This window comes from Apis florea, unplaced genomic scaffold (assembly GCF_048593485.1).
Source record: "Apis florea isolate Af1SG1 unplaced genomic scaffold, ASM4859348v1 contig_3696_pilon, whole genome shotgun sequence".
Lineage (NCBI taxonomy): Eukaryota > Metazoa > Arthropoda > Insecta > Hymenoptera > Apidae > Apis > Apis florea.
Window position 1 is genome coordinate 3,110,365 of NW_028256809.1, and position 17,030 is coordinate 3,127,394.

General features: G+C 24.9%; 1 protein-coding gene across 2 annotated transcripts; it reads right to left on the minus strand.

Moving 5' to 3' along the window:
• Window positions 1–2,786: 2,786 nt before the first annotated feature.
• Window positions 2,787–15,744, minus strand: wech (tripartite motif containing 71 protein wech). Of its 2 annotated transcripts, XM_086914657.1 has the most exons (8): window positions 15,619–15,744; window positions 8,405–8,567; window positions 8,041–8,325; window positions 7,486–7,803; window positions 7,031–7,321; window positions 5,805–5,846; window positions 4,902–5,453; window positions 2,787–4,392 (listed from the first exon to the last, which is right to left on the minus strand). In XM_086914657.1, the coding sequence occupies exons 2-8, from the start codon at window positions 8,498–8,500 to the stop codon at window positions 3,811–3,813; spliced, it is 2,166 nt and encodes a 721-aa protein (XP_086770783.1). In that variant the 5' UTR covers window positions 8,501–8,567; window positions 15,619–15,744; the 3' UTR covers window positions 2,787–3,810. The 2 variants fall into 2 exon arrangements, with proteins under 2 accessions (XP_086770783.1, XP_086770784.1); XM_086914658.1 differs by lacking the exon at window positions 5,805–5,846.
• Window positions 15,745–17,030: the final 1,286 nt, after the last annotated feature.

Sequence of the window (17,030 nt, forward strand, 5' to 3'; positions counted from 1 at the left end):
GCCATAAAAGCTATGCTAAAAAGAAAATAAAAATTTATACATAATATTTAATTACGTATAACATATAGTCAATGAAAATGAATAATCAAAATTAAGAAAACAAGATAAATTTATCATCAATAATCATTAAGATTTTTTTGAAAATTATAAGATATATGTGTATATATTATATATATAAGAAATTTTTTATAAATTAGGAACCTTTGTTAGTATTGTTTCTTTTTAAGTAATAACTATTTACTTATTCAAAAAACTTTTTTGCTTTTTTTTTAAATTATATATAATAAAAAGTGAAAATAAATTATTTAGAAACATTTTTTATTCTCTTAGAAACATTTCTTAGAGAAATTTCTTACACATGATACATATATATTGTTATATATTTTATAAAAAAAATTTTGATCAATTTGATTCATAATAAATTTATCTTGTTTGATTATTCATTCCTTAAATATGTTTATATAATAATATTTCTCAAATGCATTTGCTTCGCAAACACGTTAACTTCATCTTATCGCATAAGAGCTGACAACATTTACATTGAAAGTTTCGACAGCAATGTAAAAAGTCAAAGACATTAAAAAATAACAAGAATCAATTCATTTTTATGACAGCATTTCTTATTTCCTGGATATAACATAGTATTCTAAATTATCTTGTATATGAGTTTTGTTGTACTTTTAACTTTTGATTTAATACATGTATCTGCAATATGTTTTTATATATATATAATGTATATATAATAAATTATATTTTCTGTTTATCTAATATAATTTTATACATAATATAATTTATAGGAATAATAGATAATATAAGTACATACAATATTGAATTCATTATAGCATTAATCAGTTGCAATATAAAAAATTATAACAAAATCTTTGCATCAATTCAATATCTTGCACAAAAATAAATAAATTTATACGAGCTTTTGAAATGCAAACATTTGATGTCTGCTCTGTTTTATATAAGCTATTAAATATCTGCTCTGCTCTTATACAATAAGCTAAATTCTTTTGAGAAATATTTAATCAAAAATACATATATGATTTACTACTGTTTGATTCATATTTTATATGATAATTGAGTGGGAGGTACATGTTCAAAACTTAACTTAATCTTTGTCTATAGACATAGCTTTACGATAAAAATGTGTCATACAAGCATATTTTATTAATAAAATCGTTTTATGACACGATTAACATTATTGCCACATGTCATAATGCTATACATTGCAATATGATGAAATTACTTTCTGTAAAAACTTTTTCGATAAATCACTTCTCAAATGTAGAAACTTCTTCAACAAGTTTTAAAACTTACTGACTTATTATTTGTTGTTATTATGTTTAGCATAATAATAGCCAAAATAGTTTTCTTTTAAGAAATTTACTACCTTTTTTTTAAGTTTTTAATTATATTTTTTGAAGATGTTTCTACCTAGTTCTTAAAACAATTTATTATAATATTGTGATTGATTGATTGATTGATTGATTGATTGATTGATTGATTGATTATCAAAGTGTAAAGTATTATATTAAACTAATAAATATATTTTTTTTTAATATATCACTTTATTAAAAGAAAGAAAATAAATATGTCAAACAATAAAAAATTTTGCATATTACATAAATGTTAAGCCAATAAAATTATTACTGAATATATAAAATTTTTCAATTATACTTGTGAACATAATATTAAAATAGGCATTCAAATACAAATCATTCAACTCAGTCGTGGTATAAAAATAAACGAGGAACAAAATCTGTTATTGTGTTAAATCAGTCTTAGCTCAGTCTTATATTGTACAAATGTAACTAATATCTTATTTCAGTTCTATTAATATTAAACTAAAATCGAATGCGACAGTAATTTTTTTCTTGAAAACACATATTAGATTTTTATATTATTGTGTAAAACTCATATTTTATGTATTGTAAATGTTAGATGAAGTTTTGTATTGTTTTCTTTTTTTTATAAATGTTGATATCGATGAAATTTTTGTATTAACAAATATGACTAAGTTTATTATTACAGTGACAATAATAACAATGTTCATACTAGTCATAATCGTTAATACAAAAAAAGAAATGATAAAAATAATATTGAAGTTAATAATATTGATAATTATCATGGACGTAATAATAATGGCAATAAGTTTTGTTCAATTACGCATGCTTGCACCAGAAATATAGTAATGTAAAATTGAAAGAATGTTTTCGAAGTATGATATGTTAAAAATATGATTACAATGTGATTTTGAATTTGTTTGATAATGTGTTGTATCGTTAAAATACGATCTCACTCACTTTTACGTAATACTTTCCATTTTTTTCTTTTTGCGTTATTTTGTATTAATTGTTATCTCTTTTTTGGTTTGTAGCATTTATCTGGATACACTTACAATTTATTCGTGTCATTCGCATTTCTTTTTGATTACATACACTCATAAAAACAAACTCTTTAACCGCAACGATCATGCACACGTAGGTACCTCTTAATTCAAAATTGCATTTTAGTCTCCATATGTATTAAATAACAGGAGACAATATTGTTAATTTATATAAATAGTTAAACATTTTTACGACTCTGGTCACAATAGTATTGTATACTGTTACTTTGTAATAGAATGTCGTTTAATCACACAACGATCAAGATATTTTTTTCATATATTTTTATATATATATATATATAAAAAAAAATTATAATCAAAATATAAAAAAAGTAAGACTGTAAAAATAATTAATATATAAAAAAAGATTCATATAAAATAATTAACTGTTCCGAAATATTAAAAAATTTTTTTTCAAATAAAGTATAATAAAAAAAAAAAAAAACAAAAATTAACTGTTTAAAAGAAATATCTTCTTCGTTACATCAGATATCTTACGAGGACATCTTATCCTGCAAAGATGTTTGATATAACAGAGATAATAGTCATATTTTTTTAAAAAATAGTAACTATTTTTCTTTATATATAATATAATTTTCTCTCACTTTTATTGCATTATTCTCGAATTTTCGATCCTAGTGAGTATTTCGATCGAATACTGAAGTAGATAAATTTATTTATTCGTTAATATTTTTAATATCGTTTTGCATTTTTATTTGCAATCGTTGTTCAGAAAAATAATTTAGAAAACATGTTTCGTCGTTTTACTAATAAAAATAACATATGATAGATTATAATTTATGAATCATTGGAAAATTACATTCTATAATCTTTCCCAATAATCCTCTCAATCTTAAAAAATAGTGATAAATACAATTCGAATACTGATAAACAAATACCCTTAAAAATCCTTTCTCGTTTTCCTTCATCACTCATCACTTTTCTGTTTTCTCTTCTTATCATTCAAACCACGAATTATAGACAACGAATAATTGCGTACAAATAATATGAAAATAATATTTCTCTGCTAATGTGAAACATTCATAAGGATATGATTTCAAAACGAAAAAGGACATCTTTCTTTTTCTTTTTTTTTTTTTCCTCTTTGTACTTGATTTCTTGGCACTCAAGAGAAAACCCGAAGTTTCGAAAGGAACTTATACGGATTTCCATATTTATATACATATTAGTAGGAAAATATTGCATCTAACACTTGTTCGAGGGTTTTAAGCGTCATACGCTTATACATCTAAAATCGAGAAAAACATTAACGTCGCTTCTTGCAATTACTGTCATATAGGATAAATTTTTTTTTCTTTTTTTTTTTTTTTTTTACATTTTTCAACGTTTGTATAAAATCTTTCTCCCAATCATTCCGTCATCTCACTCATTCAACCACAACCAATGAACAGATCATTTTAAATAAGAAGAACTCGATTATTGCCGAAATCAACGATAACGATCCTACCATCTGGGCATAAAGCTATTCCGGATGGTCTGTCCATTTCATTGTCATCTTTACCATAATTACCGAATCGCCATTGTAACGTTCCAGTCGAATCAAATATTTGTATACGATGGTTTCTAGAATCGGCTACAATTATATTGCCTTCGTCATCGATCACCAGACCTTGCGGTCTTAGGAACTGTTTCGGAGCACCTGGACTTTCGCATTCTAATACCCGAGCATGCACGAAGTCGGAATCAATTATCACTAGTCTATGATTATTAAAATCCGTGGTGACGACGTTGCCATCAGGATTGAACGCCACTCCGCGTGGCGAGTCGAAGTGTTTCCACATGTTCGGGGCGGATTCGTAGCCGTATTTACGAAGAAAAACACCTTCGGGACTGAATAATTGGACGCGATGGTTTCTTGTGTCAGATACGACTATCTGGCATTCGGAGTTCGCCGCCACATCCCAAGGATAATTGAATTGGCCGGCACGACAGCCTTTTTCGCCGAAACATAAAAGAAATAGGCCTTCCATCGTCAACACCTGGAAAGTAACGAGGAAATGGTGTAAATTTCGAAGATAACAAGAAAGGTAAATTTTGAAGGTAACAAGAATTTAATAAAATAAATTTAAATTAATTTTGATCTAAAAAGATTAAGAAGCAGATGTTGTCTAGATGGAAGGCAAGGTTTTGACAAGATGGAAACTGAGGTAGCAATAAATAAGAAACCAATATAAATTAATAGAGATTTCTTTAATGTTGCTGAATTGATTTTTTTTTTCATTAATAAGTTACAATTTTCATATTGGAAAATAATAAGTAATAGTACTTAAATCAAACGGACAAAATATTTTTTTTTAAAAACATGATTAAAAAAATTACTAAAAAAGTATTAAATAACAATAAAACATAAATATAATTAAAACATTTTGATACGAATATATTTATAAGTTTGTCTAACTTATAATAATGATAGTCAAGTTTTAAAAGAAAAAAAATAAGAGAATAATTGCGGATTGAACAATTATTATTGCTGTGATTCATCAATTACCTGTATACGATGGTTATCCTTGTCTGCCACGACTATTCGACGCCGGGCATCAACCGCTACGCCGGCAGGACGATCAAATTGTCCTGGTGCGGTACCATGTGTACCGAATCTTCTTAAGAAGGAACCATCTTGGAAATAGATCTGTATTCGATTGTTCGATCTATCCGCAACAATAATATGCCCCTCTCTATCACACGCAATGCCCCAGGGGCGGCACAGATTATCTTGGGCATCGCCGTCATTCCCAATTATTCTCAGCGGAGTCACGGACGATTGGGAATTGCGATCCATCCTGACTACGACTGGATAACTATTCGAAGGAATTGGTCTCCCTCTAGGTACTGGAGCGCTGGCTATTTGTCTAAGGAACAATTGAGGCGAATTTCCACGGCCTCTTACAGGGCGCCGATCTCCTATGGGGCCTGGATTATTTACTGCTACAGCGCCAAGATTTGCGATAGCATTCATTATAGTACCCTCTAAACCATTGAACGAGATCCAATTTTCTTCTTGCGAGGGTAGCGATTGTTGACTTTGGTGAATACGAAATATCTGTATTTGATGAAGATGAATTAGTATACCGTAAATAATTATAAAATACTGTATGTATATTGTTAAGAATTAAATCAAAGAATGTAAAGAATAGTAAAACAAAATTTATGTTACATTTACGAAATTTATAATATTAGTAATATTAAGTATTACTATTTAAAAAATTCATTAATTAATCTATTAAATAATAGTTTAATCTGTAATTAAAAAATATTTAGTTTTAAATTTAAATAAACTTGAATAAAATAAATAAAATAGAATCTTACATTATTTAGAAAATTTATAATAGAAAAACTAAAAAAGAATAATCTATTAATTAATATATATTGTCTATACTAAATATGTACTAACCTCTAACTCTTTCACTACAGCTACAACAGCCATATGGAAATTCTAAAAGCACAAGTTATGTAAGAACAAATAAAATGTCGTCTTTATCAAATAAAATTTGAAACTTAGAAATTTAGATTACTTAAAATAACATATACATAATTTCATTTATTATCTATACTATTTTTAAAATTGAAGAAGAATTCTTCACAAATTTCTTCTAATTTTTACTACTTCTATTATCTATTATTTCCTTCTATTTTTATTTATCTTTTTGAATTAATTCATTCATCTGTTTTGTTTATTTTTTTCCCCAAATGATTGCAAAATAATATAATATACATACAATCAATCAATCAGAAAAATATATCTTACACGAATTCAATTAGCAGTTGTGTTATTGATATCAATGAAAATTCTTTTCTTTTCAAGGAAACTTTTCTCTTTGAATGAAATTGAATTTTATGGATATATAAAAGATTAGTATGTATATAATAGATAATAATGCAGAATAAAGTAAAATTTTAGATAAAATATTCAAGTTTCAATCCCGTGTTCAAGCTCTATCATCCTGTGAAGAAAAAAATATTTTCAAATTACATTCAAAAAATGCATGAAAAAATAAAGATTCAATTTCATCAAGAGATTTTTCTCATAATATGCTTATATATACACACAAGATTTTATTAAAATTAGAAAAGAATTTTCTTTTAAGAGTGTAAAGATAATCGTAATTAATCATACGTATATATAAAATAATTATTATAATATAAAAAGTATTTATCAATTTATTGTATAATTAATTACGAATCTAAAATAATATATCATGAATCATATTGTGTAACATTCCAACTTGTTCTGAAAAGATAAGCAGCAATCAGAAATGATCACCATTATAATATATATAATGTCTTAATAATTAATAAGAAAAAAATTCCATATTCCTAAAAATCGAGCAAAAAAAACATGATATGCATATATTAATTTCAAGATGTGAGAAAACGACATTTCATATGCACTAATTTAATTGTTATAATTGACATTAATGAATACCAATTTTAAATCATCGATAAAATATTAGTAGTGAAAAAGTTAATGGTTTTTACTAATTCATTTCTTTTCAAAAATAGTCTGATGAACAATATTGAAAAAATGTTGTTGATAAAATGTTTGTTATTGGAAAAATTATTTTATATAGGAATATCGATTAACCATTAACTAATATATTTGATTTGATTAATAAATACCTCTGCTGAAGCCATATCTTTAGTGAGGAATAAATTCAATGGATTACTGGCCAAAATTTTCGATTCCATTGCTTCGGTAAGTTTATCAGCAGCCCTTGTCAATCGAGATATTCCAATCCTAATACCCTCGTCTCTTGCTTTTAGCGCGCTAAATTTGATAAGTTTAGCTTTTTCAATTCTACCTAACAATTCTTTTTCTCTCGCCTCTAACGCAGAAGCTACTCTTCTGACACATAGCATCACATCTGCAGCTGCCTGTCTTGCTTTTTGTTCCAATATTTCTGCAGCTATCTGTAAAAGTAAAAAATTTCAAAATTTATAGATACAAATATAGAAATTATTTTGTAATATTCAATAAACATTTCTCAAACATTCTAATCTTTTTTTATAACGTGTATCATAAATAAATTTTCAAAGCAATAATATTACGAAAATAATAATTAATAGGAACTTACTTGAATAGCATCTAACTCTTCCCTGAGTATTGTTATTCCAAGTCTAGCTTCTTTTAATACTTGATTCGCTTGAATTCCAGCACCTTCTATAGCATCCATCAAATTTATAGTGACATGTACATGATGGAAATGAAATTCACAATCAACGCAAAAAGGTTTGCTACAAGTTTGGCAATAAAATTTTTGGCCATCACGATGAAGATCGCAGTAAAATGGTAATCTTGGAGGAATCATACTTGGTACATTCATTATTGGACTCGATATTTCCGGTGTATTATTATAATTATATTCATTTTCTTGATTTAATTCCGGAGGATTCTATTAAAAAAAAAAGATTGTTGAATTCAATTAATTACAATTCAATTACAATAAATTTAATTTGAATATCTTTTAATGATCAATGATATAATTTAACAATAATTGTGGATTATTTTAAAATAGTTAAAAATTAAATAGTATCAGAAAAAAATTTTAAACCATTTTAAAAATAAGTGTTAGTTTTATTCAGATTTTTTACATATTAATAAAAATATTAATAAATAAAAATATACTCACCAAAATTCGATTAGAACATGAATTACAAAGTGTGTCAGTACAATCACTACATCTATTGTTAGTTGGCATTCCATTTTGCGACAATTGAATGGCGTTACAAGAATTTGGTACATTAAAAGTATCACTGTTTACAACTTGTAATAGTGTATTAATTAATGAGTCTACGTTAAAATTTTCTGGAGATTGACTGCAACATTGAGAGTTACTACTGCTTCCGGAGGAAGTGTCTGGTGAACTTGCATTAGAATAACCAGATTTAGCGAACGACTGATATTGATTGTTCGCCTAAAATAAATTAAATTATAATGTAAATTTAATAAATCTTATTATTTAAAAAATAATAAAGTATAAATAAGATTTGTACCTGTTGTTGATCTGCGTTCGCATCTTGTTCCCTTTCTGGCGTAGCATAATTTCCAAAGAAATTCATTCCCTGATTATAATTTTGGCTATTATTCATTGTAAAGTGTGTAATTAAAAGCCGTACAGAAATTCGATGTTGAGATGTCTCGTTGTGATACTTTCACCTAAAACAAAAATTTAAATTATCAATATGATAAAGTTTACTTAATTTAACTCTATTTTCTTCAAATTTAGCTATCTATTTTAGATAGAATTCTAATTACAAAATTCATAATACTAAGAATATTTATTATTTTTAAAGATATAAAGCTTTATAAAAAAATTAAATCATATTAAATCGTAAAAATTATTATTCTATAAAATAAATTGACTTTTCACTATTTTATTATTTTATTTTACAAAATGAATGAGTACAAAATTATTAGTTATAAATTAATAGTTATTTATGGTATAATTTTATTAAATTAATTTGCAATAAAAAAAATTTAATATAATTGATATTATATCAATTTTAAATGATTTAAAATAATTTTTAATTTATATTATTTCATTTTTCTCTGAAATGTTTACTTTGCAATTTTTGAAAATTATATAACACGAAAAATTAGATAGAAATTTTGTAACTTATTATGAAAAAATTATTTTTTATTATTTACTTTTTATCAAATTGATAACCATAATTTTATAATTTATTATATTACTATCTAATAATTAATCATTTTTATCCTACTTCAAGAAACTTTCATATCACTATTATGAAAGTACGTTACCCTCAATACATCCCCCAAAGGTAACCGAACTCTGTCTTACATATACATATATATTTCTATACTCACTCACCAAATAATTCAAAAAAATCAATAAGATCATAAAAATAAATCTACAAAATCCTAACATTAATAATATACAAATTACATACAATGATTTTCACATTGTTCCTATAAAAATTATAAATATTTCTATAAATATTTTCCTCTTAAAATTATACAATATAGCTATTATATATAAATTTCAATTTTTTAAAAATCATAAAATCTATAAATTATAAATAAGTATAAGAAAAAATATTAAACACGTTACAATGTTATAAATTACGAACTTAAATCAAAACCATTCATAAGAGAGTCAACGGAAAAGTATTTTGAATCGTACGGATGTCCCCTTGTTCCAGTTTCAAAGACGGAACACCCCTGCACAGCTGGTTCAAGGTCATCATACAAGTCGTGAACAGGGAAGAACTGTGATACCCTTTTCAGTTCAGGGATCGAGAAATGGGGTCCCGCTTCCATTGGTGGGACCTCGCAGAAATCAATAACAGTAGGAAATTCGATGTAAGTATACACACGTATCATGTACTATATTTCTAAATGAATGTTTCAATCTGCTTCTAATCGTAACATTCTTCATCCGTTCGAGTAATAGTTGCTTGAATATCGAGACTTCTATAGGAGAGAAAGAATTTTGTTTCAATAAAAATTTATAACCTTGCAATTTTTATCGATCTTTTAGGAAAGTATATAAAAATAATTCTATATATGATTATATATAGTCAATATTTTATTGTCGTTGAAGTGAAGCAAGTGATATAAAAAAGAAATTTTACACAATTTTTGCGTGTCCCATAGTTTACCTACTCAAGGATAGACCGCGAACTTAAAAGAAAATTAAAATATATAATTTACTCTTGTTTCAGTTTTAAAAATTAGTATTAAAATTTCTTGAAACATATACTATTTTTTTATATATAACTTAATTCAACATAAATAATTATTAAAATATTGTAAAAGAATTACTTTTATTATCATAAAACTAATAATTAAATTCTAAAATATTAATTTATAATAAAGATTATTAGAAAGAAATAATTATAATAAAGAGTAATTTATAATAAAAAAAATTTATAATAAAAAATAATTTATAATAAAAAATAAAAAATATAATTCATTTAAATTGCATTTAAAAATTTATTTAATTTTTATTTTAAATTTATATAGTGAGAAGAAATCTTTAATGAGATGTAATAATATCGTTTAAGAATTTAACATACATGAGTGTTTCCAGTTTTTTAATTTAACGTGCATTTCAAATCCGATATTAATCTGGAAGGGAAATGACTCGTGTTGCCTTCATAAATGTGAAATCTCATATAACGAACTCAATACTGACTGTGTGAATGAAACTTCACCGCTTGATAGAACTTTATTAATTAGTTTTCAATTGTATATCTGTTTTCTTATTATATACCTATAAGATTCATTAATTGTTACATTATTTTTTCATCAAATATATATATAATATAATATTATATTATTTAATCAAAGTATAATCAAAGTATATTTTGGAAAATATGTTAGATATAATGTGCATTTATTATTATAATTATAATTTAAAAACTTATTAATACATATTGCGTACATTTATACATATTTATTTTAAATTATATTTTTAAATTTTTCACATAATGTAAATGCATCGATAGATTTTTCTTTTTAATTATTTAAAATTTATATTTATTCTACAATTGGAACAAAATTAAATATTTGATATAAAAGTCAATATTTTGTTTTAATGTATAATTTGATTTTGAAATTATAATAATAACTTAATTAATCAAAAATGTAAATTACTATGCAAATGGGATAGATATATATGCACGTGTGTATTTATATATTAAATATATTTACATATCATATATGTAAAAAATTAGATTTATTAAAATTTTATCAATATTTTAGTTGAATATCAGAATAAATTTTTATTGCATTTCATTCATTTTTCATTTTAATTAAATTATTAATTATTAAATGTTTCGCAGAAAAAAGATCAATCACTTTTAAATATTAATGATTTATTAATAACTTACTCAATAATTTATATAAAATTTGAATAAACAATAAAATGTATAATAATTTGAAAAGGTTATTAATATGCAAATATCTTTATTATTTTACATTAAAAAAAATAAAAGAATATTGCAAAAAATAAATAAAAATTATTTTGGTATATATAAAAAGTTTGGTTAAAAAAATAAAAAAATTTTTTATTCTGAATATATTAATAAATATTTAAAATTAAGTAGAGAATAAGAGAAAAAATTATTTTTATCTCGTTAATGAATTAAAAAAATATTTTTGGAAATTCAATTTTCAAAGTTTTAAATTGATTAATCTTTAGATTATCATTATTTTATCTCATCAATAAATTATAATTAAAATTAAAAAATTATAATTATAATTATAATTAAAAAAATAACATGTATAACATAAATAAAAATATTTTTAGATAAAATAAAAAAATTTCAAAAAATAGAAAGAAATAGAGAAGAATTGCATAGTTTAAAAATAATCACATGTTATATCAACATCAGTATATAAATATATATTTAATTATTACATTAGCTAATACTATATGAACAAAAATTTAAAAATATATATCTAAATATAAAAAACAAGAAATTAGTAATGAACTAGATATAAAAATAATACATTAATGATAGAAAAAAATAAATTTAAGATAAATGATATTATTGAATATTATATATAAATGATATTTTTTTTAAACTATAATACGATTAATTTGAAATTTTGATGCAATATTAAAAATAATGTAAGTTTCTTGAAATTAATAATTCGAAACTATTATTTTTATTAACTGTAATGAAATATTTATATATTTAAATTTGAAAGATATTTTAAATACACGAAGTTCTTATGTAAATAAATTTTTTTCTTCCAATAACAATATCCAATAACAAAATTTTAATTTCAATTATTTATATTTATATAATATTATGAAAACTAAATGTTAAATACAGAAATTTAAATTTAAATTTTTTTTATTAATAAATGAAAATATTATATGACCTATATATGTTCTAATGTTTGTATAATTAAATAGTTATACTGAAATCGAATCTATCATTAAACTATTGTAACTAATATGAACTGTTGTAAATAATATCGAATAAACAAATATCTTCGTTAAATTTTTTCATTACACTTTAAATTTTAATTAGAGATTCAAAATATGAAGGTAAAAATAATAAATAATATTTATAAAAAATTAATATATAATAAATAAATATACACATAATAATGAAAATAAAAATTAATATATTAAAATAATATAGAAAGAAATTATTTTAAAATAATAATGATGTTATAACATTTATAATATTAAAAGTAAAATCATTTACCCTAAGCCTGCACAAATTTATCAACGTCCAAATGTCGGTTGGATCTTGTTCACTGTAACTATAGTATAGTAAGAATCACGGTTGGGTTTCCTACAATGGGATAGAGGCGTCTGTCTTTACAGGCAGTTTCGAACAAAAATGCTACACATTGGCCTGCAAACTTTTCCTTTTTCCGTTTTTCCAGCAGCTGGCCTGCAGCAGTTAGAGGGTGCTATCCTTGAAATCGCCATGGCGACCAAGGTTAGACCTGCTATTCTTTCCGAGGGTCAAAAAGAAAGAGAAAGTGAAGTATCTGTCATCTACCAATAATGTCTAACGTCTAGAAAAATCCTGAGGAAAAGCAGATAAGCAGCTGCTTGTCGCTATACCAAGAATTTGAAAAATTTGTTTATGTAAGATTTGAATTTTAAACTGATATTTGAAACAATATAAAGAAAAGAAAATAGAAACAAGATTACCAAAATATTTTCTATTTGGGCTATTAAAAATATATGTATAGGGTGTTTATTTTATGGAAAATATATCTATGAAAATATTTTATTTTTCTTATTTCGTGCCATTAACTTTTTTCTTTCAATTTTAATTCTAAATATAATTTTATTATTTGTTAATAAAACCATCTTATGAACATGTATTATTTATTTTTAATAATTAATAATGAAAATATAAAAATATAAAAAATTTGTTTTTGTGAAATTTTAACTTTTAATTTTAATTTTAAACTTATATTCCTATTTTTTATTTTATTACAATTTTCTATACGCATCGTATAGAAATTCTAGAAATGCTTAGAATATAGCAAAAAGTAACTATAGATATAGATAAGATTTATCTACATAAATTCCGTATTTTCGGGTTTTGTTTAAGCAAGTATATATTAAACATAATCCAATTTATAAATTTTTATTTAAATAAAAAATATTATTCTCAATATACATTAAAAATTAAAATAAAAAATAAAATACGAATATATCGAAAAATTCAGTAAAAAAGAAATTTAATATTTAAATAAAGAAAAACTTATGGACATGCGCATTTATGAAATATTGTACGAGTATATATACACAATTAAAATAAAAATTTTATACAATTTCAAAATTTACCAAATTTTCAAGAATTTTTTATTGTATAAAATTTTGATGTTTATACTTAAACATATAATTTTATTTTATCTAAAAAATAAAAATTTAATAAATTTTAATAATTTTAAAAATTCAATTTATCTTCGACTTTTCTTCAAATAATATTATAGAAAGTCATTTATAGATTATGTTTAGGTACTTTAAAATAAATAAATTGGATATATATAAAATTGAAATATTCGATCAAAAAAAAAAAAAAATTAACGGTTAAATATTAGAAAGAAAATATCTACATAAATCGAGTGGCGTACTTGATGAACCGACGAAATAAACAAACTTTCCAAATTTCGTCGGGCAACGCCGTCGTAGATACTTTCCCTCTCGTTCGAATTTCAATGTCGTCCGAAAAGAACACTTTACGACACAAATATACAAGAATGTAAACGAATACATGGTTTCGAGTGACAAGCGACCCACGATCTGCCTAATTATCGTCCTTTGTCGTTCTATTTTAGCTATCATAATATTTATAACAATACGTTTAAACTGACCGGGAATCAAGAAATCGATGAGATCGTTTTCACTTTCGTTTCATTGCGATCGTACGCTTTCTCATTTATTTTCAGCTATAGAGTGTATATCGTATTCATTTTATCTCATTTAATGATCCAAAAAATATATATATATAAAAACAAAACGAAAAAGAAAGAAAATTATAATATAATAATAATAGAAAAATATATATATATGATATAAAATATAAATACCTTTGATACGATGAAACTTTCTACAAGATGTGCCGTTAACTTGATCAGGAAAGCACCAATTGATTCTGGTATCGAATTTACAAAAAGGGAAAAAAAAAAATGGAGAGCACGTGTTACGTAGACAAAATAAATTAATTTTTTGAAAAATTGTCCACTCGTTACATACCAATCAAATTCACGTATCGGAATTCGATTAGATGTGTAGAAGCACTAAAGATATTATAGTTGGACGTGCTACTACACACGTGCTCTCCAAGATGGTAAACGAAATTGCTTAGAACGCGTCAAACTACTGATCCCTTGAAATTTAACCATCCAACTGAATCCCGTTTCAAACTCGAATCCCCAAGCACCCTTTGCCCCTCTCCATCGCATCCTCTGCCGCCCCGCTCAGCCCCCGGCCGCTGGGTTTCGCCAGGCAAGCGAGCTTTCCTCGACCAATCGAGGGAATGCATTTTTACCCCCCAGATTCGAATTGGTGATTCACACCCCCGCGCACTATACTTTCCACGTTCGAATACGACCGATACACAAGAGTTTTCCTCCATTCTACCTACACTTTCTCCCTACCACCCCTTCTTTCTACTTTCACCCGATTTCACCCGAACGTCTCTGCATTGAACAATTCGTGGACACAGGCAACTTTTAGGACAATTCACAATGTGTCGAGTTCACAGAATGAATAATTATCATTATGGTGATAATTATTTTTATCGAAATTTCTATATTGAATAATATGTAGAGGTAGATATGATATAGGGTAACTCACTGATTACGATAAAGCAAATTTTAATAATTCCACGAGATGAATAACATTGTGAAAATTTGTAAATTGATTTCATTTAGAATTAGAAATAGATCGGCGTCGTGGTTCCTTCCGGTGTCAACGTGACTACGCGGAAGTACTAGCGCGCAACAATATGTATCCATATGCAATGAGGATTGAGATCCAGTCGAACGTGTTATTCACCAGGTGCGGAATAAATGAATGAGCAAACAACGAGGAAGAATAAAATCCAGTTTCCTCCCTATGGATGATTCTAACGCGAGAATGATATATGTACTCGTGTATGAACGAGATATGAAGGAAAAGTTAGGAGCACTATCACCAAAGCATGATCACTTATTCATATGGTTTATAATAACGATCACACTCGTGTATTATACGTACATACATTGGTAGATCCGTTATTCCCTGATGCGTTTTCTCTTACGAGGGATGAAACTTATCCCCGTGCCGGCATTCCAGGAACGAGGATAGATCGTAGGCCACCTTTCTTCACAGCGTACGTGTGCATGCAGCTACCGTAATCCAGTAGCTACATAGTGGGCAGAGTTTTCCATGTTAAGGGGTGTAAGGGCGCGTGCGCCGCGAAATCATGAATGGAACCCACCGCTCAATGCGAGAGGAGTCCAGCTACACAGTCACTCTACTTTTATTTATATCCCTCCAACGACGACCTTCAGCCAAGGTAGGGTTGATCAGACAAATCAGGTTCCCCGTTCTACGGAGAAACAGGTGTCACTACGATCGTTCACGATGATCTTGAGATAATCATTGTTCTGATTAAATGATGGAGAATGATTGTCATTAATAATTCATCTATGATTGATAGATGACTACAGAATCAAAGATTTAGATTATACTTGAATGACATCTCGTATAAATGATGTTTGGGATAAAAATAAAGGTAATAATTTGATAGTAAATAATAAATAATTTCTTATTGGAATACAAATCTTAGTCTATCTTTTACGAGAAGATTGATTCTAAGAGAAAAAGATTTGGTTGGTGAAAATAATTTCTTTGTTATATATTATATTATATTAGATTGAATATTTTTATCTTTTAAATGTTTTTGAAATTAAATAATAAAAAAGAAATTTAAAAGTTATTCTGCTATAAAGGTTGAAAAATTGATTATTATTTTGTAAATTGATTTTCGATATATATATAGATCAATGAGGATAATAAAAAAATTATAATTATAATTATAATTATATATTTTTAAAAAAGTACTACAAATCAGATTCATATAAAGATTCATATTTAAATTAATAAATCAGAAAATATGAAATCAAAAATTTAATTCAATCTATTATTTAATATAGTTATTTATAAGACGTAAAATTTTATTTATTTAGTAAATGAATGAATGATGAATGAAATGTTTACGATATGTTTTCATTTTCTTAATTTGATTTGTCCAGTGATGTCAAATTAACAGAATGATAAATTACTAGTATAATAAAGATACCAATAATTAAATTTAAATAATTAAATTTACAAATTTTTTCATGAAAAATTAAAAAAATCAAAAAAATAATTCTCATTGTTCATATATAATAAAAATATTTGTAGAACTTGTTAAGTATCAAATTAATAATAGGTAAAAATTAATAAATATTGATATTTTATTCTTGTTCAAACAAATAAATAAATTTTGAATTTAGTAATTTTTTTTTAATACTCATGTCAATTATTAATTTATTTAAATAAAATAATAATAAGCCAAATAATCAATACAAAAACTATTTACAAACTATCATTAATAATGCTTAATAATACATACACAATAAATT